Source organism: Talaromyces proteolyticus (assembly GCF_021365285.1).
Source record: "Talaromyces proteolyticus strain PMI_201 chromosome Unknown BGW36scaffold_15, whole genome shotgun sequence".
NCBI classification, from domain to species: Eukaryota; Fungi; Ascomycota; class Eurotiomycetes; order Eurotiales; family Trichocomaceae; genus Talaromyces; species Talaromyces proteolyticus.
This window is the reverse complement of record NW_025764291.1, coordinates 478366-504660: the sequence shown is the minus strand read 5'-3', so window position 1 is coordinate 504660 and position 26295 is coordinate 478366. Positions and strand designations below refer to the sequence as shown.

Genomic DNA, 26295 nt, shown 5'->3' with positions numbered 1-26295 from the left:
TTTGCTTGGGTAGGTACCGAGGGCCAATCAGTGCTTTGTTACCAGTCCTTGTAAATATTCGATGTAGGATCAGTGGGTGTTTAAGGGGTGAATGGCCGATTACTCTTTCTTTTAAACTTGGAGAGGCAGCCCTCGCGAAACTCCATGGTGCTCTGTGGCATAAGAAATGCCTTAATGCATATTGTTTGGATTGATCAACTTGAGGTAAGCCTATTTATACACTGGTAGTATCAAGTACAGAAGAGTTGTTCCATCAGTTGTTTCCTTCGAAATCATTTTCTCTCCGTTCAGCATCGAGAAAGGTTCAGCAAAGCGCTACGCCCCCAGCGTGTCACTATAATAGTAATACAAATCTTGCAAGGAAATCAAACGTATTGCTCTATAAGACAAATGTGCTGAGTAACATTGAGCCCCGCCAAGGGTCTCAGCTCTACTAGTACAAGCCACAACTCTGGCGCCTCTTCTCGTCTAGTGTGTCAAGTTCAAGGGATAGGAGCCTCTCATGGATACGGTTTACATAAAACATAATATGGTATTTTGGTAAGCGTGGTAAGCGAGGGAACATCCTCATTTGGTTGAGAACTTTATTTCCCTGCCAATCCCTTGATGCAAATCTTTTATCAGATTATACTACAGATAGGAGTGAATTTCTTCGTGGCACATTGAGGTGGTGTTTCATCCACAGTAAAGAGTCCTGACTCGAATCATACGGAGATCAAAAAGGAAATAATCCCATTACTTTGTTTCATTGCGTCTCTATATTTTGTTTCTTCTCCTTGGCCTGTGTCCCGTCGGATACCATCTGGTCGACACGTCTTCATATCGCAGACTTGGCCACAATGAGGGTGATCCCACTCATGGGATAAACCCGGCAACCCGTATTCCAGTAACAGCCATCTCTTCACTTCTGAATATATGCATATTAAAAACCAGAGCGAAGCGGAATTTGACAACGAGATCGAGCCGGTCAAGCCCACGCAGCGGGAATAGACTAAACCAGTGATGTGGTGCGACTATGCAAATGCCTCGGTATTGCTCATCAATGTCATTTCCACCGCTGCTGCGGTCGGAGTTGCCAAGTTGCAACAAGGACCCTTGGGTTTGGCTCTCTCGTGCTCTGTCACGGATCCTGCACTAAGACCAAAAAAAGCCAAATTGGGCTTCATCTACTCATTAATGTGCTCAGCGTGACCATGACGGTCACGAGCAGCTACTGCTGCCACATTCTGTCAGCACCATCTCGACAAGACGTTGATAAAGCACACGCAAAACGTGTTTGGCTACCTATAGGCACGTTTAGCGTCCGGAACCTCATCAATCTCAGTCTGAAGTGCAAAATATTGTGGGCATCGCAATCACTAACCTCGTTTGCAATGCAATTGATGTATGTATATTCCGTCATGAATGACGATAACAGTGCCGATGGCAACTACCCTCACTGCAGCTTCAGCTCCATGGCGAGACCCAACCTTGAGAGGATGTTCTATATGTTTAAAACTGAATCGGAGTGCTTCTTCGCCAAGTATTGTTTTCTGCAACGAGGCTGCAGCAATACCCTTCCCACCTATTTCGCCTTCTCTAAAATCGGACGAGACCTATACGTTGACTATTACTCGGTACAATGCTTTGCATACCTAGATACATGGGAGCACTGAATACCCATTATTATGAATCAAGGGTGATGAGCCTTTACTCTTCAACCCAAACTCATTAGGGAACTTTAAGGAACTCCAGCCCCTTGGAAACCCCATACACAAAATAGATCATGGTTTGATCTCATCATTAAAATCAAAGGTATCACTCCACCACACCCAATACACGAACATTCCGAAACGTTCTTTGTTCTTGGTCAAGTAACTGGATCATTCAATTACTCGTCCACTTCAGACGAGATTGCAGCCCAACCCGCAAGTTTCAACCCCATAACCCGCCGATACGGGGCACATTCTACTCCGGCTGGGTCTGGCGACGGGTCGTAGCTTTTTTTTGCGCTATCAAGTCAATCACGGAGCATTCCTTCTCCACTGCCATATTCAGGTACACATTGATGGCGGAATGACAATTAATCTATTAGATGGTATAGATCAGTAGCCGACCGTGCTACCGAAATATCTCCATTCGAATGGGTTTAATTGTAATATATAACTCCTTGAAAAGTATTCTAGGTTTTCAATAAAAATATAAAGCTATTTGGGTCGATGTTAAACTAAATTCAAACCCGCTCGTGTATGATCCAGGACTTCAATTATTGATTTTTGCCCGCGGATTATCTACTGGCCAATGTAGCATCCCTCTCTGCATGCACAAGGCTTGGAATTGGACAAAGAACAGCATTTATTTTCCAAATCTGAGTGTTACCGAAACTCGGATTCCTTTTTCTTTGTTAGAATATTCTTAAAACTTACAAAATACGAGATTACGGCTCTTGCCAAAGGAATGCGCCAGGATCATGGCCACGGTCCGTCCTGAGGGAAAGATAACCCATAAAAAAAGGACGGTCTGCAGCTCTCGGGGAAGGGCATCCCCTTAAATGGCATTTTCAGTTAACCGTCATAAAGGTTCGTCAGATACTGCTCTAGTGCTGTAAACCATGGAACAAATTTAGTCTAAGGGCCCTGGGCCCTGTGGACTCAATTGACTGGCAGACTGGTCAGTTTCAGTCACCTCTGACCTTAGATGTAAATTATCCAACTTGTGAAAAATTGAAGTTTTGAAGATACCAGTTAATTACATTCTCAAAAGTGTACACCTACTCAAAAATAATCTTTTCCCTAGATAATAAGTATGAATAGTCAATATGTTTAAGTACAATGGTAAGATGTAGACTCTATCGATTTATGGTTACAATGGATTCAAAGCCAAGGGCATCTATTACCTTTTTGCTTCAATATGTTGATATTGTTAATACTGGATATATAGATCATGCTTGCTTCAGTGCGAGATGACTTTCCTCCACTAACAAATCTCGCTTCGGGATTAGGCTTAATTGAATGGCTACATAATATCAATCTATATATCGAGCAATTAGGCTTGTTGAGAAATTGAGGAGAAATACAAGAAGAAGTGAACATACAGGACAGTAGGAAGTTCAGGGTAAATCATGACTTGAAAGCGGAATTCGATCTGATTCGCGTCCATCATTGCTTTCGACTTGAATATCGTGATGAACATAGATTTGAGTACGATTCTGGCTGCTGAGTTCATGCTCATTCTGGCTGCGGTTAGAGTGCTTATCTGTCCCTTTCGAGAATTCAGAGTAGCCTCTGGTGGCACGCTGGCTGGTACTCGTTGATCTAACGTTAATGCCCACCTCTCGTAGGTAAGGTGCAGCACGCCTCTTGGCGGCACGGAAGACAGGAGAGGTAAGAGGAATGCAGGCGGCGATGATGGTGATGTTGGTTTCGATAATCGTCCACATACTAAGTTGGCTCATCACATAGAGAGCCTCTGCAACAACGCCTCCACGCTCCTGTAGGAGATGGAATTGGCTTGTCTTATAAATGGCCACGGACCCAGACACAATACCTAACCCCATCAAGATGGAGAGATCAATCTTGCGGGAATTGGCCATATTCAATTTCCAGATGACTGAGGCGGGATAGATCGCATAGAAAAAATCTAAGAAGGCGGACCATGCTGCGAGGGATATTTCGTGTCAGTATCATTGGCAATTGCATGTTTATCCTCTCTGCTTTCAGAAGACCGACAGGGCAAAATGACATACAACCGACAAAGTAGGAATAGTTCATTTGGACACTAGCAGGCCAGCATTTCGGATGGTAGCGCTCAGGATCCCATTGACCTGGAACTGGGTCACACTGCTCAAACTCGATGATCACTGCGATGACACCCATAACCAATGCTAGAACGGAAATGGAGATTATGAGCCACTTCATCACTCGGGTCGAATTAAGAATCCGAGTAAGTAGAAGGGCAATCGATATCTTTGGCACCATTAGTGCGATGATAGAGATTCCGGTTGCAATGAGATTAAGTCTCAAGGCATCTGGCAGATATTTGGCCAGATTTTCTGTGCTTGTTGATGCTATGACACTGACGTGGACTGAGAGAGTGTAGACAATGGTTGATGCGAGAGTAATGCACTAAACAAGAGGAAAGGTTAATTCAGTATGCAACTATCCATGAACCTAGGGTCGCCAAATTTTCAAGTCGCAAGTAATAAAGCAAGGAATCAAATGACATACCCAACCAATTGCCATAACCAAGTCCTCCCATCCTAAATCAGATGTTATACTTGCCCTAGAAAACAGCCGTAATCCAAAAGCTATCGTCGACACACTCATCACTACCCAGACGCCAGAGTATGTGGGTGCGGCATGGTTGGCTAGCGTCGGGCCTGCCTCCATCACTGGAGACTCTCGCTATTAGCAGACCAAGGCTGTAATTCTGAAACAGAGAAAGCGTAGGGCAAATGAATACGTTGGATGGTGTCCTTGGAAAAGAGCTTCACAAGTACCTATCTTGAATGATGCACGTGGGTACCGGCCGGGTGGTCAGATTAATAGCTTCCTCTTAGTATTGCAACAATCCTTGACAATAATGCCAAGAAGGATTCTTCTATGCATGAACACTGACGCCCATGTAGATCTACCAGTAGACTAAAGGCTGGCGCTACTCTAGAGTCATGGCTGGAGCTCAGATGAAACCAATTAGTCGGGGCTTGTCTCCATTATTCCTCCCAGCCCCTCAATCTGAAGGGCCACTGCTGTCATTCATGTATAGGTTACAAGTCTTCGTATTAATTCTGTATCTGAATACCGGAGATCGTCGAATATTATGATAATTACCCAACCAAATAGCTTATCGGTTGTTATTTGAGTTACACGTTCTATATCTCCCTCACCGTACTGACGGGCCCCACGCGGTTTTTCAGAAGCCACGTTAATATCACTCCTATTAATGTCGGCCTGGTGTCACAAAACAGATGTAATCCTACCTCTATCCCGTGCAAGACCCGTTTAGTTGATCTGTGATCTTGATACCGGTACACCTCTGCAAAGAGCTTTTAGTAGAAATGCGAGTCATGACCTCGGCATATCCGCACTATTTGGCAGAATATGGACAATTTACGTCTCACAGCTACTCAGTCACTACTAATACAAGAAATTATTACTATCGAAACCCGGAATATGATCAATAATAAGGTTAATCCTCTTTGTCCCTATGACGGCGCATCTAGTCACCACTTCCAACAAAGAACGTACTTCCAACAAAGAACATGGGTCGGGGCATTGTTAAAAAAAATTAGATGTTATTTTAATAGGGGTATTTACTGGAATTCCACATACCCACGGAATACTACAGACTACTTATTATCTGAGCGGGCATCCGTAAACATGTCCTCACGGTTTGATAGAAATCGCACGTGAAATACGCTAAGGTTATACAGAGGAATGTTGAAGAATCAAGATCTAATTTAAGTTCTGATTAGACAAGATGGGGCTGAAAGCATGTCAACTTCGTCATAGGTTCATAGCCACCTGGTAAGGCATTGATCTACAAAGGAACCACCAGAATAGGATACTCTAATATGGCCGGGATTTGTATCTGACCGCGATAGCTCCCGTGCCAGGCTCAACCAACAGTGAAGAGATACTAGCCACTTTTATTGGAAACACGAGTCAGTTGCCTGACTATTTCGGGAAGTCTGCCGTCTCTAACAAGGCGAAAATTCCACATCCTCTTCGTTAGCCTCCTAGTAACTCATCTTTTACTACTACTGTTCCCTAGTGAGTGGGCGTGTGCGCAACGGCTCGTTCGCTAAGACAATCGACTCCACCAATGCGTATTCATATAAAACTACTCCGTACATCGGCTTAAAAATAGCCAATGGGACGGGCAGTATTTGTAAAAAACAAGACGATCACAAGGCACTTATTTTCCGATTTACACAGCCTGTGCATATCTTGTATTTTGGCCCCAATCCCAGGTGAAAGGACTTGCATGCAACGAGCCAAGCCTCAATGGAGAAGAAGCTTTTGATTGTGGAGAACTGACATTTCAATAATAAAGGGTCAACACTTGGTGGATTATTTCTCCTCTGGTGTAAAAGTCTAGGTCTTGGTTCTACATATTTTAAATAACTTAAAGATATATTGACGACCGAATGGATCGAAGGATATTGCAGTTAAGCCTCATTTGTTACATATGTAGATGAAAGAATTTCAAATATAGTTCAGTTCCCAGCCAGACTATACCAAATAGCCCCCAAAATCCACAGGCCAGTGCACGCTGCAGCCATTAGCCTTATGTACATGGTTATGTAACTAAGGAACAGATTAGATCAGCAATTTTTTGCTTCAACCGTCCACCAAGAAGATCGCGGCAGTTATTGCTTGCTATTTACTATTTAGGGTTTTACCATATAGAGCATGACATGGACATGGGTTTATGTTCGTGGCATGCATGATATTCGCGCCCTATTAGCTACTATCTAATAGTGGCTCCCAACGTGTTTGTCTCTAACAATCCCTGCCCTCCATAGCTGAAGCCTCCTTTGTTGGCGTGCTTTATTTGCTAGGGCTGGCCAACTTACGTACACCCTGTACTTGTTATTTAATTATCACTCCCTCGCCAGAGTCACCACGCCTTCGTTGCATCATTCGTTTTTCTTGGAAATTCCCCTGGCATATTATCCACCCTAAAAATGAGCTCCACGAATGTTCCATTAAGCCTTATCCCAACTCCAGGTGGGGAACCCGGAGCTGACCCAGTAAGCTTTACATTACTTTCATATTTGCTACAATTCAACATCATCTTGGTGACTTTCGATATGCTGAACTAACAATTATTGACATTTTGCGGATAGCATGACCCATTCGTCGAGTTTGCGTCCCATATGGCGCTCGTACACAATATTATCATCCGAGGTTTCAACAGCATGTACCTCCAAGCTCCAAAAGTGAAGGATGTTGATATTCCCGACTTCGTGCGCTATTGCGATGCGTGGTATGAGTTTACCATCGGCCACCACGATAGTGAGGAGAGGGTGCTGTTTCCTGAAATCGAAGCTGCAAGCGGCGTTAAAGGAATTATGGATGAGGATGTTGAGGAGCATGGTGAATCCCGCTTGACAAACGGCCTCTGGCTTAGCTAATAGAAGACGTACTAGTCACTTTCCATCATGGTCTAGATGATTTTAAAGCTTACATCAGTCCTTGTCTCGCGGACTCGTCTAAATTCAGTGGCACCGAGTTCGTGAAGGTGTTGGATTGCTTTGCTTCCGAGTTCCACAGGCATATGTCCAACGAGCCGTTGAAACTCCTTTCGCTTTCTAAATACTCGTTTGACATGAAGGACATCGGCGATCGCACCACACAATACGCTTTGAAAAGGTATTCTACAACAGACGTTCTACCAGTTTTGTGGTACAACCTGGACACAAAGTTTGAGAATGGTCTATGGGAGAGCTTTCCTCCTCTACCGGCGCCGGTGAAATGGTCTATGGTCAACATTCTAGGCTGGTGGAGAAGCAACTGGTGGCGGTTCAGCAGTTGCAATGCGCAGTTGGTTGAGAGAGAAGACTTGCTGTGCTTACGACCTGACTACTGAGACCGAATATGTGAAGGAAGGTCGTAATAATATTTCAGTATTTCTTTTGTTGATTTGTCATCTGCCAGACTGAATAAGTTAGAACTATATTTCCTGAATAATATGATATGAAAGTCAAAGCATGAAATTTTCCTTATATTTAATGGATAGATCATTATTCGAAGTTTCTATGTTATATCAATATAGGAAAATATCAATTGATAAAATGAATCATTGAAAATAAAACTTTCTAGAAAGGAATATCTGAAATGTATCCAGACTGGCTATTTGATATTTTTCATGTTGACCAACAAACAAATTACTTATGATTAAAACCTCTATAATTGCAATTTTCTTTCTTTTTTTCCAACCGATTTTCCCTGTTTTCTTATCTTGGATTCAAAAGTTGACTTTAGAAACTACACATGGTAATAAGAAGGAAATCCATTCATGAGGCGCGAAGTTCAGCTTCAATCTATGAAGCCTTCACAAAGAGCACACCGAGGACCAAAAGGTGGACTATGGCCGTCATTCAAGAGAATATACTTAGGCTTGTCCACACCTACATCAAACCAAGCCTGGGAATTCTTTATGTATGATGTTGACGTAGAAGTTCCCGGAGGGTCGAGGGCAGCCCGACTGCTTCGGGGCTAGCTGCAGAATTAAAGTACCCAGAGGTATCACTTAGATGTAGGAATAGAATTCTTACAAAATGAAGAACCATATATAAGTTGACTATAGCGATAAACTTTTTATGCTCGGGGTTATGAGGTCATTCAATTGGCTCGGAGTTACTATTCACCATCAACGAGTTTTATTCATTTCAGCCAGCCATTCCCGAAAACCAGTTTCAAAGCATCGAGAACCAAAAGGAATTACCCCCTGCAAAGAGATTCTGGGTTTATTGGATAAGAGCAAGTCTTAAAAATTCCAATGTTTTAGACTTATACAGCTGTCTGGAAGACCTTCAGCCAGCCGCAAAAGACAGATGAAGCAAGACCCGAAGATGATCATATTCCACTTCCAATAAGAACAATACCAGGGGACAGACACCCGCATGAGTTCTTGGCTTTAATCTTATTCGTGGAACCACTTGTCAAGTTGGTTACAGAACTGGAGCAGGGACCGGCCCGTCCTGGGGAAACCTTGCATAAAACATAGTAACTGTTGTTATTAGTCGGCGCGAGACGTGAGCTGATCATGATTGAGGTGCTCGTTATGTGTCAACAAGCTAATTAACGAATTGGATGGCTGGTATGAATTTATCTTCCTTCCTTCTTTCCTCTAGACGTCTGTGGGTGTCCCTTACTGCTGCATACTTGTTAGGTGGCACATTCTGGCGAGGAGCAACAGCGGTGGGCAAGAAAAAGGAATATGTGACAGCACATCCATCACTGCATATGCAACAGTGCGAGTTAGTAACAGTGGATCAGCTCTGTAGACGAAAGGTAGACGGACATAGATAAAAGACAATCTTGGGTCGTCGGGAGGGCACCATCTCACTTAAAGATTTTCTGTGTTTGTTATTGCTAGTGAAAGCAAACACTAAGCATATTCAATCGACGATGACTTTCTTGTCGGCGCTTCTGACGACGTATTTGCTATTTCTACTCGTCCCTCGTGCTTTCTGTATCCAGCAGGATGCTATTGACGTGGGACCTCTGAAGGAATTGGAATGGGGTCAGATCAATTTCATCCACACGACCGACGTGCACGGGTGGTTTGAAGGGCACATGAAGGAACGCAACTCTCGCGCCGACTGGGGAGATTTCTATTCCTTTGCGCAGCATATGCGCGAGAAAGCCAAAACGCTTGACGTTGATCTGATACTTGTTGACACGGGTGAGTATTGATCCATACAAACACTCAAGATTAAAAGTAATTGGTCTTTCCTCGTAGGGGACTTGCATGACGGTGCTGGCCTTAGTGACGCGACGCATCCCGATGGAAAAGAGTCTGATAAACTTTTCATGATGACTGATTTCGACCTCCTAACAGTCGGCAACCACGACCTTGCCGATGCAGGCCGGCCAGAAGCCTCACATACAATTCTTGCTAATCATTACGGTGACAAGTACATTACGAGCAATGTGAACACGAGCCAGAATGGACTCAATTCGAAGCCAATTGGATCAAGATCTTACTATCACACCACCCCGAAGGGAATTCGGATTATGGCTTTTGGGATCATGTATGATTATTGGAGCCCTCCAAAGAACGTTAACGTTCAGCTTGCAGAGGCAATGATACAGGAAACCTGGTTTCAAGCCGCGGTCAAACGCACGGATGTCGACCTATTCGTGCTCGTCGGCCACAATCCAGCCAGACTGAACACGAGCGACAATGACAATAATAGCACCATGAAATTCATCGCTGAAGAAATCCAGAAGAAAACCCCAGGCATTCCAGTGCAGGCGTTTGCCGGACACTCGCATGTCCGCGATTTCATGGTGTACAACGACAATGCAACGGCGTTGCAGTCTGGGAAATACGCTGACACGGTTGGATGGCTAGCTATGAGCGGCATTCATTCACCAACTTACAACGGATCCATGTATCCTGCCAATGTTCCAAATCCAACTAGACATGCAGTCACTAGCCCCAAGTCTAATCTAACATATGCTCGTCGCTACCTCGACTGGAACCGCGAGACATTTCAATATCATACTGGCACAGCCGGAGATGATAAAGCATTTGATACTACGAATGGCACTGCGATCAGCAGAAATATCACCTTGCTTCGGAATGAATATAATCTAACCGATTATTATGGCTGTGCACCACGGTCTTACTGTATCTCGTGCAAGCCATACGGAAGCGAAGGCAATATTTATACTTTATTTGAAGACGCCCTTGCAAAAGTAGTTGTTTCCAAAGAAAGGGAAAACATCCCAAGACTCATCTTCTCAAATAAAAACAGCATTCGATACGATATTGCGCAAGGGCCCTTCACCTACGACGATTCATTTATTCTTTGTCCTTGGGCTGATTATATGAATTTCACCACGGGCGTTACTGCTGAAGATGCTAGTAAGCTTTATGACACGGTCACATATTACACTGAACATAATAAATGCCCCCCAACAGCCGACGTATCGTTCGGCGATATGTTACTGGAGAATTCCGGCACTGGATCCAAGCAAAAAGTGCTGTCCCGTCGCAGTGTTTCCCGTCGCAGTGTCCAATCCCCTGGCATGCTGACTGCAGGATACAGAACCGGGGACGATTTTGGCAATGATGGCGACGACACTCAGCACGCGCCGGTTCCATATTACCAGCCCCCGGCGTATGCCAAAGCCAATGTCACAGTTCCTGGTCAGACGTATGAGACGTTGTATGACATTGTGTTTATTGATCACATAGCGAAGTATATCATGCCGGCTTTGAATTGCATCAATAAGGGCAAATATCACATGAACAAGTCGTATTATGTAGACCAGAGTATTAATACTAATACCCTGATTGGTCTATATGCGCAAACGGATGTACAGTGGAATCGAACGATGCAGAACTGCAGCGTTGGTGCGTTTATTGGATAGGTGATGGTTTTTCACCGAAGATGTTAAAAGGGCGATTTAATGAGATTAGGGATTAATCAAGTTAGCTCTGTTGTATATTCTTACAAAGTGTTGAGTTATGATATATTCAGATCAATGGGACCAAAATGCTGAAAGTTACTAAACTACATGTAGTGAGCATGCTCCCTAATGAATTGATTCCGTGTGTAATTCGCCTCAAATATTACAGTTCAACTAGACATGCGAGCAGACCACATACGACAACGATCATGCCGCAACAGCCTTCACTCCATACAAAGCCTCACACCCATGGAAAACAGGACCGAGAGTGATACTCCCCGGCAAGTAGATGCCATTCCCAACATTAAAATCATCAGGACACCAAGACCACGTCAAGTTATTAGGCGGACTGAACGTGCCATCGTTCGCGATGGTGAACTTCGGTGAGTAACTTTCATCCCAGGCACCCTGGACGTCGAAGCGCAGGCTGCTCGTGTAGTTGGAGTAGAGAGTATATGCATAGCGTTTCCTTCCGGTGAGGTCCGAGTCTGTGACGAGATCACCTGTTACGGAATCAAAGTAGAAGACGGATGCCTCTTCGCCTGGGTACTGCGCAGGTTGGAGCGTGCCCATGATGTCGACCTCGTTGTCGTTGGTGGCTTGCAGTGAGCAATTGTTTATGCTGGAATCGGACGCTGAAATGATGAGTTTGAATTTGGACGGTGCGTCGCGGGCTGCTGGGGCTGGTAGAGTTAAAACTTGTTGTAGAACAAAAGTTTGACAAGAGGAATTTTACCAGCAGTCACGCAGGCAATTAAAGCTGCAAGAGGAAGAAAAGCCTTCATTTTCTTTCTTTCTCTTCGAGATGTTCTTGTGCAGTTCCTTCTCTTGCTGCTCAATCAGACGATGACCGTATTCAATGTTATTTGTAAAGCCAGTATATCCCAATGTTGCCGCCTTGAAAAAATGATAAGGATAAGCAGGCACAAGGATATTGCCTCTAAATATTTGAGAGGACCATTTATTACGAGCAAGCCGAAATGTGGTCACAGAGCCTCCGCTAGGCTATGGCTCTGTTGATTAGTTTATGTAACGCAGATCTTCTCGTCATGCTTCATCAAGGTCAAATAAAAGCGGTCATTGGCCCGTTTGCTCGCACGATGGAACGTGTGGTTGCAATTAGTCGGCGTTCCTGCTGATCAGTCAGATTTTAAACCCCGTCGGCTTCTACTTTTTGCCCCCGGCTGCTGTGTTCCCATAATATGACACAGGAACAGGTAAGGAGCAGGAGAGTTGGATAAATGCGAGGTATATTTAGAAGATTGAACCCTAGATATTCAAATCTAGAATATTTTGTTTCTAGACTTGTGTTTATTTGGAAATTCTCAGAAATTATTAAAGTATACCATTTTAGAGTAATCGTCAATCGTGTTGGGATCTCTTAGGACGATAGCTTCTGAACATTCCAAATTCATCAATACATGGTTTTATTATATTTTCAGAGCTTAATGTCTTATGTAGCTATGTAGAGCTATCGCTTAGTTGCCTACCCGATGATCCGAGAATAATACCGTTGACATTGTGAAGGCTACGTTATCTAGTAAATCTACGTTATCAGTGGAATCCCACGAATAGCGATCGTACGATTTAGTACTTTAAGATAGCAGTAACTAGGCGCATCGCAAGCTTCCTAAGTGTAAAGTTAAAGAGATGACATTTACAGCTAGAATCTTCGTATCTGTGAGTTTGACACCTAGCAATGACAAGTAGTGAAGCCCTTTTCAGCACGATTTCAACCCATCCGTTTCCTTTGTTTTCCCGCATTTTGATATAAATTATTTGATTGCGATCATCAAAGAGCAAGATGGACATATATTCTCATATATTATTTCGTTACTGCATTGATAAGGACAGCTTGGAAAGCACCTAGTTTGGTCATTTTGCTCCACCAGGATTGCAAGCGTGGACGATCCTCTAGACAGGATTGCCAAACTTGCCTTGTGAGATGGAACATGTAGGGCAGATAGAATAGATCTACAACTGTGAGCTCCTAGCAACCAATGAGTTATGTGTCGGTTTAATAAGTCGGTTGGTTCATAGTACCTGTCCCGCCATGAATGGCTGGTCTTTCAGCCGTTGTTCCAGGGTGTCAAACACATGGCCAAGCTGGACCCTCAGGGACTCAGCCATGGACCTGTCAGGGTCTCTGTGGAAATATGTTCTTATTACAGTTAGCGAGTGTTGGAATAATCAAGGTTGTGTCGCCTCACTTACGGCTTGAAGTATTCTTCAAACACCAGCCTGTTGGCAGTGGCATCGAATGCGGTGAGCTCAATTGATGCACCCTCTTCAAACTTGGCCAATGCCACAGGATCATTAAAGTCTGGAACTAATACAGATAAGCCATCGCCATTGCATCGATATCGGTGGGCTAGATATCTCGCAATAGCTCGAGATTCGCTAAGATGCAGTGGCGGGTTTTCTTGATCGTCTCGAATGCACGGGACAGCTCCGGATGGATTGAGTTTTAGGAACTCCGGAGTCTGCGATAATTAGCTGATGCCTTTTGAATAATTTTCAGATTTGTACTTTGTGTTCTGATTTTAGGATGTCAGTCTCCTGAATGTTTTTGGGTTTTATCCCTAGCTCGTGGATGACCAGCGCTAACCGTTGAGGACAAGGGAATCGAGAGTCTGTATATAGTGTGATTTCAGACATTTTAGTCTTGATGTCCTTTAATTATTTCTTGACCAAATAGTAACAGGATGAAATTGATAGAGCTCAGACTTTTTATTCAATGAGACACGTACACCAGTGCTGCCTGCGCTGCGGACGTCATCATGTTTGCCTTGCAATATACCCACCTCTGGTAGATGTCAACACACAACGGAGAAGGGAAGACTAATGCAAGTAAACTAGTTGAAGGCTTGATCGGTTTAATTTCAATTGTTTATAGAAAAGCTGGCCTCAAATATCGATTGATAATGCGCTTGGTTGCGAAACCGACTTCCGCCTTCAACATTTTAATTCTAGAAGTGAGTAGTGGGAGGCTCAGTTTCCTGCAGCATCGACAGCGCTGTGTTTTCAGCAGAAACAATCATACATAATCGTAATAAATATAACAACAACCTCAATCTCACGATTTTACTGCCTAAGGCTTAACTTGCTGCCTTCCTGCCTTGCTATCTAGTCGCATTGATGGGATGCATGCCTTGGCGCCTTAGCTACATATAACGGTCTGCCGCATATTGGGAATATATCTTGTGCAATGTACAGTCCGAGCAAGAGATGACGGCCTTGCTCAGTGAAGCATACTACAGACCACACCAACTCAAAGTAGTTAAATTCGACAATCACTTAAGCCAATCCTTAGGCTCAAGTTTGAAAGCCTTTTTTTGCTTTTCGGCCAAGCCATCTTGGGTTTATAGTGCATGCAGAATGGGAGCGCTACTGCATACCCCGCAGGACAGTGTCATACGCAACACAGAGAGTACGGAAGACCCTTGTTCTTGTCGTTAAGAGTTGAGTTATATCCGTACTGCTAAGTCCGTGAAGATCATGTTATGCGGAGACTGCCCGGGTAGCGGCAGTAGCTATTTCAATGAACAATCAAGTAATAAATTTATGCATACGACATAACTAGGTCTAGGTCTCGAGCGCACCGTTCGGAATGATCATGAATTCAAGCCATGAAAGAATAGCGACCAGTGAATAGGCCGATCAGCCGTCTGCGTGGCCCATCAAACGATCATTGGCGTACGTTGGCCTCCTTCGTGGGTGGGATGATCGGCCTGGCACGGATATTTTAATACAGTAATCATAAGTAGATAAAGTGCGACGCACGTCAGTTACTTTTGTGCTTCGTAAGGGTCTTCGTCCTTGTCAACTGCCACAAGTCCATTCAAGATCTGTATTCCCTCCTGGGCATCCTCATCGTTCCAGAGCTTCAGACCGAAGCTTGTAAGAAACCCTGGCCAGCCGCCGTAGGATTTTACGATTGCACGCTCGACTGGGGAGAGAGGGGATTCTAGAGAGCAGGTGTTGGTTAGCAGCAACCCATAGGCGTCACTAGCAGGATCTTGACTAGATTTATTGTTGATGAATTTGGGTGTGAATAGAGGGTTTGACAGTATTGCCCAGTGAAATCAGTGAAATCAGTGAAAATAGAGCAAGTGTGGTGAGAAGAAAGTTGCAGAAAGAGCCTCCCGAGAAGCTTAATTGTTACCGACGATGACCCCTCACGACCCTCTAACCTTCCAGCTGCACCTCTTCCTTGCAGTGAGCATTCCTATTTGATCCGGTAACATTTCTCTAATTGAACATCCAGGTCCAGGCAACTGTGGCCGTTCTTCTCGCATGGCTAATCGGCAAAATAATATACAACCTCTACTTTCATCCACTGCGCAATTATCCCGGCCCGTTTCTTGCGCGGGCTACCAGCTTGTATAGCACTTTCTTCGACTATCGTGGAGATCTGCACACCAAATCAAAAGAATTGCACGATGCATACGGCGAAGTTGTGCGCACTGCACCTAACAGTCTGTCGTACAACTCGGCTCAGGCGTGGGAGGAGATTTGCGGTGCGTCCCGTTCCTAATTTGATGAATTGGGACTGACGAGATTATCCCAGGCCATCGAAAAGCCAGCCACCAAGAGCTTTTTGATAAAGACCAAGAATTCTTCGGTGAACAACCTAATTCAAAGCCAAATATCGTGCGTAGTACTCCCATCCGATTCACCTAAAAATGATTGACCTGATATCGTACAATGCAGGTCGCTGCTGTAGGCGAAGAGCATCGCCGTCTCAGACGTCTTCTAGCACACGCCTTCTCTGACAAGGCGTTACGGGAGCAGGAGTCCTGCATCCAGGGTTACGTCGACCTATTCATATCGCAGCTGCGGAAACGCGCGACTGAGGGCGACGGTGTCGTCGATATGGTGAATTGGTTCAATTTCATGACCTTTGACGTCATTGGCGACCTGGCCTTTGGAGAGAGCTTTGCGCTGCTCGAAGATGGGATTTGTAAGAGATATCTTACCTCACTACTTGGACTGCTCGAATGGGGCGCCTTCAACCGGAATGTAAAACGGATCCTGCCAGAATCGTGCAAGGGTTTAGCTACTTATATGGTACCGAAAAATCACTCGGAGGATCGGATGTATCAGTATTATTTATCTAAGGATAAGCTGTCGCGTCGAATCGCTCTTGATACTGACAGACGAGATTTTGGTACCTTGACTAGATCACTAGGCATATTGATGAAGGCTAACTAGCCGCTAGTACACCATATGCTCAAAGGCTCGCAGGAAGCCATCGGCCCTGGTGGACTCACCTTTGAGGAAATGACCTCACAGGGAACGCTCCTCCTAGTCGCCGGCAGCGAAACAACTGCCACCTTACTGTCCGGCATGCTATACTACCTGTTAAAACACCCCTCCGCAATGACACGCTTGACGACCGAAATCCGCTCGTCATTCACCAGCTCGACAGAAATCCATGTCCAAAACGTCACTCCACTCCCTTATCTTCACGCCGTGATCGAAGAGTCCCTGCGTATGTACCCTCCCGTGCCAAATGTCCTGCCCCGTAAAGCCCCAGCGCCTGGCGTGGTTGTCTGCGGGCAGTTTGTTCCTCCCGGGACTTCGCTCGGAATGCATCACTGGTCGTGCTACCACTCTTCGAAGAACTTCTTCGCCCCCGATGAGTTTCATCCCGAGCGCTGGATTCCAGGCAAAGACGAGCGATTCGCGAATGATAATAAGAACGCATTTCATCCGTTTTCCTATGGACCGAGGAATTGTCTTGGCAAAAAGTAAGCATCTCTAAATTAATAGTACAGACAGACATACTGATGGAGGGGATTTAGCCTGGCGTATGCCGAGCTGAGGTTGACAGTGAGCAAGTTCTTTTGGAACTTTGACGTCGAGTTGCAGCAGAAGCCTGGGAGCAAGGAATGGTTGCAGCAACGCAGCAACACTCTTTGGATGAAGAATGCGTTGAATGTGAAGTTATTTCCGAGGGATGTCGTTTGACAGTACTACGCAAAGGTGATTATTCTTGATGACTGTTGCTGAATAGGGCTTCTCTATCTTTGATATTGAGTATTTAACATATTGGATTTCGCGGATTCGCGGAACAGTGGTAAATATTGAGAAAGATAATGATACATAGGCATTTTGAGTATATGTAATGAGTGATGAATAACAACTGCTTCTAACAATGGATAACAAAGAGTGTCACAACTTGCGTCAGATGTATGGCATACTAAATGTGACTACTGATTAATCGATAATGCTGTATTTTCCTCTAACACTGTTACTTTCCGTCTTAGGACTAGGGTAACTGATATACCGACGTATACTATCTCCCGTACTCAGTCATGTGTGGGCAATGTGAAACTTCACGTCAATCATAAAGCCACATTTCCCAACAGCCTGCGCCAGAATCGCTCTAACCTGACTCTCCAGTCTCGCCCAATCCAAGACCGTCGCACGTTCCACAAAAATAAACACAGATGGCAGGATCTTATTATCCAGCATCACCATATCATAACTGGCATCCTTGAGCCTATCCCCTAACGACTCCAGCAGCAATTGTCCCAGCCTCTCGCGGACCGGCTCAAATATTGTTTTCCGCATCTCTGCGACTTTGGAATACAGGAAGATGGATGAGGGCAGGGGCGTGGCGGACGGTCGAGTTTGGATGTATGTTTCGATTGGGATGATGTTGGGATAGTAGTCCTCGAGGCTGGGCCGAGAACCGGCCTCGATGAGATGCAGGGCTTGAAGGGACTGGACAACTTGGTCGGCGGTTTGGGGAGGGGGTGATGCTAGTTCGGATAGCATGAGGTGATGCCGCATGGTGGTGTGGTTGAGATAGTCGAGGAATGCGTCGAGTATGGCCGGTGCTAGGACTATAAATGGTGATGCACAGAAAGAAAGAAAGAAGGGTAGCTGATGGTGCGTAGACTGTTTAGATATAGAGTGGTTGGATAAAATAGGGATGCTGGTGGATCTTGATGTGAGAAGATAAGACGGGATGGAAAGAGAAAGAGGGAGAAAAAGATGGAGATGGGAAGCAGCTGCCGACAAAGAGGGTCACCTGCTCCTGCCCAGGATCACTCAACAATCCTTTGTCTGTTGTTACCCGTTTGCACACAATGTAATATTGTATATTGTCGGTGCTCTTTATGGCATCCGATATCGGTAACAAAGCGCCCAACATTCCTATGCTGGGGAGCATTCGAAGATATAAGAGATCAACATGAACTGCACCGCTTGGCCTTTTTGTTTGGGGCTGGCTGGTCTGGTATAAAAGGATGCAGGACTTCTCTAAGAAACTGCTCTAGGATCATCTTTACAACCATCTGAGACCATCAGCTACTCAATTCTCCGCTTGATAGCTAACAGTGCATCCCAAGATGATTCGACCTCGCACTGGCCTCCTGGGCAAAGCGTCCGTCAAGCCATACAGGATGATGCGAGACGAGATGGCCAAACAAGAACGCTCTCTGTACTTCCGCCTGCCCAGAGACGCAGAGGCCAGCACATTCGACTTGGCTCGTTCAGTCAATCCCAATCGCTCACCACCACAAGTGACCATTGAAGACTACCTCGCAAGCACCAAAAGGCCCGACGAATCTCCAAACCTGCCAGTACTCTTCTCAGAGAAAGCCCCTTGCACAAACACAGTGCGGGTCACCAAAGACCAGCACCGCATCTTCTCCGAAAAACTAGACCAATCTCAAAGCTGGCTATTCCGTCAGGTGGGTCACAGATTGTGTGGTGTAGATTTCATTCATCGCTCCGAAATACGCGACGGCAACCCTAAGTATCACAGTTCCTGGGCAGCAGAGTACATCACTCGCACAACCGTCGTGGTGATCGTCCAGCCTGGAACAAAGCATCAGCATTGGGAGACGTTTGGCGCCGAGATTAGGAGGATTTTTGAGAATGTGGATGATAAATTCAAGGAAAAGTGGGAGTTTGCGGGTGTTGTTTTTGAGACTTCGTCAAGGTAGAGAGGGAGGATAGTATTGGCTGGATGGGCTTTATTACACCTGATCTGTTCATCGATTTACCTCATAACACAAGAACCAGAACCAGATTTTGACGCAGTTCACATTACATACATAGATGTATTTATTTTAGAAAGTATACGACGCCAGACTGGGTGGCAGATCCTCGGCAGCAGTCCCCCAGCTGCTCTCCGCCCCGCCCGTGGTAATCTCCAGAACACCACCCTTCTCAAAGAAATCATGTTCTATCCAATTCTTCGTCCACGTCTTTCCATTCCTTGTCACATTCTGTATATATATACTCTCGTAGGTCGGATCGAAATTAACATTCCGAATCGTCGCCACGTTACCAGTAACCCCATGCGTGACATTCACCTCTTTAAAGAACGGCGGGTTGATCAGATACACATCCTGTCCGTGAATCGGCCACAGGCCCATCATACTCAGCGTCGAGAACGAACCCATCGCCCCGCTATCATCATTCCCTGGGATGCCGGAGACAGAAGTATTAAACTGAGATGGAATGTACGTATGTGCTTGCTTGGCAGAAAGACCTGGCCGTCCCGCATAGTGAAATAGGTAGACCGTCAGAAACGCCTGTTCATCGCCGACATAGAGCAGTCCCGAATTATGGAAATACGTCAATCGATCTACGAACTTGTCTCGTCCGCCGAGTGTGGTGACTAGCGACGCCATATCCTGTGGAACATAGAAAGTGTACAGCCACAGACTGCCCTCGTACGTCTCGTGGCCGCCGGGGTTGAGATAGCAGTCTGGGAAGCCGAGCAAAGGTGTGCACAGCTGTGGGTCTTGATACCCCCATGTTCCATTTGCGTACTTGATCTGCAGGAAGCCTGTATATCCGAGAGAGGTGGTGTTGGCGTCGAACATGTTCTGCCAGTTTGTCGCGCGCTTGATATACTTGTGGTAATCGTTCGAGTGGCCGAGGGCCTTGGCGAGAGAGGCGATACAGTAGTCGTTGTAGGCGTATTCGACAGTGCGCGAGACGCTGCGTGTTAATAGGCCCTGGCCGTACGGATCAAAGTCGTCGGTGGGGATATACCCAAGGGACTTCCAGCTGGTCAGGCCTCCGCGACCTTCGACAGCCCAGTTGGCAGGCTGGACTTCGGCGTCTTTGACGACGGCTTCATATGCAGTTTTCCAGTCGATGTCGGTTACGTTCTTGAGATAGGCTTCGGCGATGAGCACGTCGGCGTTGGAGCCGCCTTGCGTGTAGCCTTTGCACAGAGACATGCGGCAGTCAGGTAGGTATCCTTCATGTCGGTAGATATCAATCAGACTGCGAATCATGAGGGATTGAGAAACGGGGTCGACGATGGTCAGCAATTGGTGGATGCTGCGGTATGAATCCCAGATACTGTCAAGGTTAGTTGCCGCTTGTGTCATGATATTTTGGGGGGGTTTTACCAGTAGTAGCTGTCATAGTACGGCTCAGTGCTATTCCAGAGAGGGTTTTCTCCCGTATAATCTTGTGGACTGAGCATAGCTCTGTAAGCACCGCTCCAAAATACTTTTTGCACATCGGCTGATACGCCGGTGGAATCAATACTGATAACACTCAGCTTTTTCCTCCACACATCCTGAGCGGCTTTCTTGGTGGAGTCAAAGTCGAATTTCGCAATCTCCCTCTCGGCATTGGAACAGGCCTGGTCCACACTAATAAAACTCAACCCGACGCGAGCAATAACGGAGCTCGTGCCGGCCTTGAAACGGACAAAAGCGCCAGCTGAGAGAGATTCGTTGTCATTCACCCCGTCGTTCAGAGTGTGTACAGTCTTGGGCTCATTCCCAGCACGGTCATTGACGAATACACCAGTATCGTAGATATCAGCGCCTGAAAAATCAGCACAGAAGTGAAGATCATAACTGCCGATACCGAAACTAGGGCTGAACGTGCCGGAACCGGAAATACGGCCAGAATCGGGGTCAACCGAAGCCGTGCCGTTGGTTCTGGACTGTGGCAGATCAATCAAATCGGCAAAGACCATAGGCGCAGTAGTCGCGTCTTTAGGAAAGGTAAATCTGTACAGCGCCGTGTGGTTTGTCACGGTAGCTTCACCCTTGATTCCAGTAGCAAGATCAATGCTGAAGTACCCTGGCTGGGCGACAAGCGTCTGGTTGCTGAAGCTCACCGACCTGTTCTGGAACCGGTACACGCACTGATTGATGTCGTCGCCTGGACAGCCTGGGTTGGCAAATAATGGGAAGTTTCCGAGTGAAGATGCCTTTTGTTATTAGACTATAGTCTACTCTCTACTGCTTATCAATGCATCACTTACACCACCAGTCCCGGAATCGTGCATGTGGGAGAAGCCAGTTATGCCGCTGCTATCAGTAGCGAAGCCACCTTGATTGTCATTATTCGAGTCCGCGACTGCTTTGGCCATGCCTAGGACAGTAAGCATTTATAAAAATGACAGTATTCGGTACTCACCAAAAGGCAGCGAAGCCCCGGCGAATACATGTCCTGTCACAAGTCAGATCCGGCGACGATCGCTGCAGTATATGTGTAGTTGGACTAACCTCCATTGGACGTCCCTATCAGCGGGTCTACATAATCCAATACATCGAACGATGAATTAGCATTGTACCGATTCAATCTTTTAGCATTGACAGAGCCGCCAAGAAGCGCGCTGCCTATGAGCACCTGCGTAAAGGCCTTCATGATGTTGCAGTCGCACAAATTAATTGGTCTCGGAAGTCGTTCAGGGGTGAAGACCCAGCGCTACTTATGTGTTATTGCCGTTTGCCGATAATTAGACCGAACAAGATGGGGTAGAAGGCTAGAAGCCATGGTGTCACCTCGTCGTGCAGGGATCGACATGGTGATTAATTAGCTCAGATCTCTCCACCTGCCGAGCACCGACATTCTACACGCGATTCAAAAGTAATTGTTTTTAATTTCAATAGTTCGGTGGAATTCGATATCCGCCTGTCGAGACAAGCAATCCTGCAAAATCCAGCTGTTGTTGAGTTTGACTGTGTTCTGCATGCTTGCTGCGAAGAAAGAATCAAGCTCTCGATCTAGCGCAGGTTGCGCATGCTCACTGAAGCCAGTAGTAATCCGTGACCGCGCGGTGCCTCGGGGATGTGCAAGGGGAAATGCCCCATCGGGCCACACGGCTAAATAATGCAGGATTTTGGCAAAACACGCAGTCGATCTGGATAAAATCGGATTGAAGCGAATGGGCCTTGTCAGTCGCTCGATTGCGATAAGTTGCTAGGAAAGTTTTGCGTCCTCATCAGCCATAGGAGGCGGTACCGAACCCATTCAAGGCATTCGTGCCCGCAGTCAGGTCGCATTGAACATTTCGTGCAGAGTAGAACTGTTGCAGATGTTACCTTCCCCGCACTCTATGCAATGCTCTCCACCTCCAATCTGCGTGTGGAGATCAGTCGTTAATAACAATAAACATATTATTATTATGAAATTTTCTTTGGTTGGAAAAGAACTATTAGTGTTAAATTCTATAAAGCATAAACATTTCATACTAAAGTGCAGTTTATAGTCTTGCTTTATTGCTGGCATAGGTCTGATTGAGATCAGAATTTGAAAGTCTCGCGACGGAATGGTTGGGATATGTCTCCAACTATCAATCGATAAGTGTCATCAACGCACGTGGGGATAGTGACACACGAATCACCAATAGCGACTGTATTATACGTCTTTAGCCTTAAAAGACCATTTTAGGCTGTTTGTGTCGTAGTCTAAGATCAAAACGCCTCGCTGATGATGCGATCCCACGATTTCTCCGCAACGTCCAAGTCAGAGCCCTGACCCTGCGGAACGGACGGGCTGTGTCGCCGATCGTATAGCGGGCTGTCGTAAAGCAAATGCTGCCTGGGATTTTCTCTCAGGCGTTGGATTTCGGCCTTGAGCAGCGCATTCTCGCTACGCAACTGGTCTAGTTCTCTGGACTGGTCGGCCCTATTGATCAGCTGCTCGAGCTGCAGCAGGCCGTTCTCGGAGAAGTCTGCAGCAAGGCCATGCTCGCTGAGGAACTGCCTTGCGCGCTGGCAGTTTCTCGGCGAGCCTGGCCTGGGAGATGGCGAGAGAGGGCTCACCCCGACACGTGACAGACAGGCTGGGCAGGACCACGAGCCTGTGGCAACAGCGTCTACAGGCGGCGGCGCGGGCAGGCAGGCCACGTGATGGGCGCGGCAGCAGGTCGCGCAGGGCAGGAGCTGGCCGGGCTGTCTGCAGTGCGAGCAGATGATGTTGTGCGGTTTGCCCCGGCTCCTCCATTCCTGCTGGATAGCCTCAGCCCGCGCGTTGCTGGTCATCCCTGAGGAATACAGACAGATCGGTCTTCGAGCCAGCCGTGTCCCTGTTGCATTTAAATATCAGCGTGCGGCAGCATGGTTGATGCCTGTGGCTGTTGTTGATGATGATGATGATGATGATGATGATGATGATTGTGCGCTGGGTCCAGATGCCGGAGAAGAGCCGAGCCGACCCATCCTGAGCAACGGCCCGGGAATGAATGCCAAGCCAACAGTCCGACACCGTGATCCCCAACGTTAAACGAAAGCTGATCTTGATGTAATCATGATCCTTCCATCAACGAGCCATTTCGCTAACACGGCATACTCGAGTGATACATACAGTACGTCGACAATGGAGTAACGTTTTGCATGCCCGGAAGGTGTGGTTATCATAAAGTGTGGCGCACTTCGGACCACTGGGAGGGATAGGATGCGAGTGTAGATCCCGCACGTCGCGAAATCACACCGAGTGAATGTGTCCGCGCCAACAGCAGAAAAGGTAGAAAAGCAGGAAACAGAAAAAGTAGAAAGCGAAAGCAGAAATTTGCGGAAATCGTCACCAATCGGACAATCCAGAACCATGCCTGGCGTTCCGTCAAACAAAGCATGCGATCAGTGTAAAAAACGCCACATCAAAGTAAGCTCTTCCACCTGCATGCCGTGGTAACAAACATCTCTAATTCTACAAGTGTGACGAAACCCGCCCAGGCTGTCAAAAGTGCGCTGCTGCGGGAATCGATTGCCCTGGCTACTCTCAGGATCGAAAGTTCATTGACGAAGGCGCAACTGTGCGTCGCCGATATACGCCATATCGTAGAGGCGTGGCCAGACAGTCATCGAATAGAGCTGCGGTGAGTCTAAGCAAACACATCGACGACCAGTAGCTAACTCTATAGGAGGCATATGAAAGTCTGGGAAGTTCGAATGAAGTGACAGACGAAGATGCTGCGATAAGCAGCCTGGCTCCAAACCCATTGGTTCAGACGGCAACAGGGTTCGGCTCCGCAACCGAGGAACATGACACAACGCCTCGCGATATGAATAGCAATCAACCTGGGCCCAACGAGCCTCAAATAATTTCTCAACTAGGCTCAAATTACCCTGGAGGTTCCAGTAGTGCTGTGCAGGATTCTCTAAGTTCTACCAACCAACTAAACCATACAAACATAATCAACAATCCGATGCCATACGAGAATGCTTTCGATTTTCAATGGAATATGAATCTAGTACCAGATCTTCTTCCACAATCGACTACGCCGCTGGTGTCTTCTCAAAGTGGAAACGAGATGAACAGTTTTTACTCAGAACTAATGATGAACAGCGAAAGAGAAGTGACTTTTCTCACCAGGCACTATGCTGAGTGCATTGGACCTTGGTATGTTTGAACCCGTGGTACGTAATATTTATTGACGATCAAAGGTTTGATTTACACGACTCTGAGAGGTTCTTCACACTATACTGTCCAAGCAGAGCACGACATGTCCCATTCATACAGCACGCAATTTCAGCAGTCTCTGCAAAGCATCTAGGCCGAATCAATGGCATCAAGCCATCGACTGGCTTGAATGTCAATCCAGCAATTACACAAACTTATCCAAATACGGCCGGAGTTGATTGGTCTTTCAAGGCCAGTAATTACTACTTTCAATCAATATCGTACTTGATGCAGACGATCACGGGAAACGTCGATCTCCAACAGATTGATGTCTCGGCCTCTCCTATTCAGATACTATGTCATATCCTAGGACTTGATATAACAAGAACGGATAAGAGACAACCGGTTATTTCGACTGCCACGTTAGTGAATTGGGACGATATTTTGTGCGGTGCCGTGTTACTAACAGCGTATGACATTCTTGATGCTCAGGGCCCTGATTGGGAAGCGTGAGTACCACCTAAGCTTTCACGCAATGCAACTTTACTGACTGTGAAAAGTCGATTGCTTGGCGTTCAGGTCCTGTTAGAATGCTCCATCTTACTACCTAACCAGCAGCCTCGCCCCGTGATATCCCATGCAGTGCGTGCCTCTTTCTGGACCCTTGCATGCTTTGACTACCTCGCATCATATGTAAACCGAAGACGACCACGCATCGACCCGTCTAATCTGGATCTATTTCGAGCCATAGGGCTGCACATTGATAACAATGGAAAGCTGCAACTGGAGATGATCGATCGTACAATACCCTCACACCGAGACGAAACTTTTTCTCACAGCCTGACCTTTCTCATGCTACAACTCATGAACTTTATCGCAGAATTCAAAGAAATGCAACAAGCAGTCATGCAGTCCACAACACCACCAGACATTTCATTCGACGCCCCTATCCCGCAATCCAGCGGCTTGACCGCCACATGGCGTCGCTTGACGCAGGAGGTTGACAGCTGGCGCTCTGCTCTTCCAGACTCGTTCCAGCCATACCTGATCCTTGAAAATCCCCGCGACTTGTCGTCTTCGTCACCCGCCGCCCCTTTCCCCGAATTAGTGTTCAGCACCTCATCTCACGCCTCAACAATCGCACACTACAATTTCGCACGCATAATCCTGCTTCTGAACCGCCCTCATGATGCTCAAAGCACCCCGCGTGACCGCCTCCTAGGCTACCGAGAAGTCACCAAAGAAGTCGACGGCTGCGTGCGCGAAATCGCCGGGATTGCGTCTGCAAAGCCGCATGCCGCTACTCAAACGTATATGCTTCAGCCGTTGTTTGTGGTCGGTCAATGCGACGATCGACCGGAAGCGCGCCGGAAGGTTGTCGAGCTGATACGAGAGATGCGGACGGAGTTGGGTTGGGAAACGGAGTATCGAGTTGCGCAAATACAAGCACTGCGGGATCGGGCTTGACTGACATAAAGCATAATCTCCTTTAAAATACGGTTTGATTACTCCATAATAACATCTGTAACATATGTTCGATTTCATA

General features: G+C 46.4%; 11 protein-coding genes across 11 annotated transcripts; 5 read left to right on the top strand and 6 right to left on the bottom strand.

The window, feature by feature from the left end:
* Nucleotides 1-3088: 3088 nt before the first annotated feature.
* On the bottom strand, nucleotides 3089-4367 carry BGW36DRAFT_401821 (uncharacterized protein; the record flags this gene model as incomplete). Its single annotated transcript, XM_046218790.1, has 4 exons — nucleotides 3089-3240; nucleotides 3286-3636; nucleotides 3725-4103; nucleotides 4206-4367. The coding sequence occupies 4 exons, from the start codon at nucleotides 4365-4367 to the stop codon at nucleotides 3089-3091; spliced, it is 1044 nt and encodes a 347-aa protein (XP_046065815.1).
* Nucleotides 4368-6667: 2300 nt separating this feature from the next.
* Nucleotides 6668-7572, top strand: BGW36DRAFT_433460 (uncharacterized protein; the record flags this gene model as incomplete). Its single annotated transcript, XM_046221277.1, has 3 exons — nucleotides 6668-6733; nucleotides 6830-7079; nucleotides 7133-7572. The coding sequence occupies 3 exons, from the start codon at nucleotides 6668-6670 to the stop codon at nucleotides 7570-7572; spliced, it is 756 nt and encodes a 251-aa protein (XP_046065814.1).
* A 1544-nt stretch (nucleotides 7573-9116) lies between these two features.
* Nucleotides 9117-11090, top strand: BGW36DRAFT_420769 (Metallo-dependent phosphatase-like protein; the record flags this gene model as incomplete). Its single annotated transcript, XM_046219521.1, has 3 exons — nucleotides 9117-9164; nucleotides 9192-9393; nucleotides 9451-11090. 3 exons carry the CDS (start codon nucleotides 9117-9119, stop codon nucleotides 11088-11090), a joined length of 1890 nt encoding a protein of 629 aa, XP_046065813.1.
* Nucleotides 11091-11184: 94 nt separating this feature from the next.
* On the bottom strand, nucleotides 11185-12236 carry BGW36DRAFT_412252 (uncharacterized protein). Its single transcript, XM_046219206.1, has 2 exons — nucleotides 11866-12236; nucleotides 11185-11812 (listed from the first exon to the last, which is right to left on the bottom strand). Exons 1-2 carry the CDS (start codon nucleotides 11912-11914, stop codon nucleotides 11337-11339), a joined length of 525 nt encoding a protein of 174 aa, XP_046065812.1. The 5' UTR covers nucleotides 11915-12236; the 3' UTR covers nucleotides 11185-11336.
* A 507-nt stretch (nucleotides 12237-12743) lies between these two features.
* BGW36DRAFT_390902 (glutathione S-transferase) lies at nucleotides 12744-13809 on the bottom strand. Its single transcript, XM_046217540.1, has 4 exons — nucleotides 13659-13809; nucleotides 13344-13612; nucleotides 13173-13290; nucleotides 12744-13119 (listed from the first exon to the last, which is right to left on the bottom strand). The coding sequence occupies exons 1-4, from the start codon at nucleotides 13785-13787 to the stop codon at nucleotides 12955-12957; spliced, it is 681 nt and encodes a 226-aa protein (XP_046065811.1). The 5' UTR covers nucleotides 13788-13809; the 3' UTR covers nucleotides 12744-12954.
* A 1490-nt stretch (nucleotides 13810-15299) lies between these two features.
* On the top strand, nucleotides 15300-17102 carry BGW36DRAFT_365224 (putative cytochrome P450 monooxygenase; the record flags this gene model as incomplete). The annotated part of the gene is made up of 6 exons (XM_046214630.1): nucleotides 15300-15347; nucleotides 15397-15649; nucleotides 15700-15782; nucleotides 15843-16299; nucleotides 16351-16882; nucleotides 16937-17102. 6 exons carry the CDS (start codon nucleotides 15300-15302, stop codon nucleotides 17100-17102), a joined length of 1539 nt encoding a protein of 512 aa, XP_046065810.1.
* A 263-nt stretch (nucleotides 17103-17365) lies between these two features.
* BGW36DRAFT_390896 (uncharacterized protein) lies at nucleotides 17366-18207 on the bottom strand. The gene has a single exon (XM_046217539.1). The coding sequence runs from the start codon at nucleotides 17928-17930 to the stop codon at nucleotides 17448-17450; it is 483 nt and encodes a 160-aa protein (XP_046065809.1). The 5' UTR covers nucleotides 17931-18207; the 3' UTR covers nucleotides 17366-17447.
* A 283-nt stretch (nucleotides 18208-18490) lies between these two features.
* BGW36DRAFT_433454 (uncharacterized protein) lies at nucleotides 18491-19090 on the top strand (the record flags this gene model as incomplete). Its single annotated transcript, XM_046221276.1, has 1 exon — nucleotides 18491-19090. One exon carries the CDS (start codon nucleotides 18491-18493, stop codon nucleotides 19088-19090), a length of 600 nt encoding a protein of 199 aa, XP_046065808.1.
* A 9-nt stretch (nucleotides 19091-19099) lies between these two features.
* On the bottom strand, nucleotides 19100-21984 carry BGW36DRAFT_71372 (alpha-1,2-mannosidase, putative subfamily). The gene is made up of 4 exons (XM_046222534.1): nucleotides 21632-21984; nucleotides 21388-21575; nucleotides 20516-21333; nucleotides 19100-20465 (listed from the first exon to the last, which is right to left on the bottom strand). Exons 2-4 carry the CDS (start codon nucleotides 21511-21513, stop codon nucleotides 19217-19219), a joined length of 2193 nt encoding a protein of 730 aa, XP_046065807.1. The 5' UTR covers nucleotides 21514-21575; nucleotides 21632-21984; the 3' UTR covers nucleotides 19100-19216.
* An 838-nt stretch (nucleotides 21985-22822) lies between these two features.
* BGW36DRAFT_365220 (uncharacterized protein) lies at nucleotides 22823-23392 on the bottom strand (the record flags this gene model as incomplete). Its single annotated transcript, XM_046214629.1, has 1 exon — nucleotides 22823-23392. One exon carries the CDS (start codon nucleotides 23390-23392, stop codon nucleotides 22823-22825), a length of 570 nt encoding a protein of 189 aa, XP_046065806.1.
* Nucleotides 23393-23954: 562 nt separating this feature from the next.
* On the top strand, nucleotides 23955-26216 carry BGW36DRAFT_401817 (uncharacterized protein; the record flags this gene model as incomplete). Its single annotated transcript, XM_046218789.1, has 5 exons — nucleotides 23955-24011; nucleotides 24064-24225; nucleotides 24271-24749; nucleotides 24794-25258; nucleotides 25310-26216. 5 exons carry the CDS (start codon nucleotides 23955-23957, stop codon nucleotides 26214-26216), a joined length of 2070 nt encoding a protein of 689 aa, XP_046065805.1.
* Nucleotides 26217-26295: the final 79 nt, after the last annotated feature.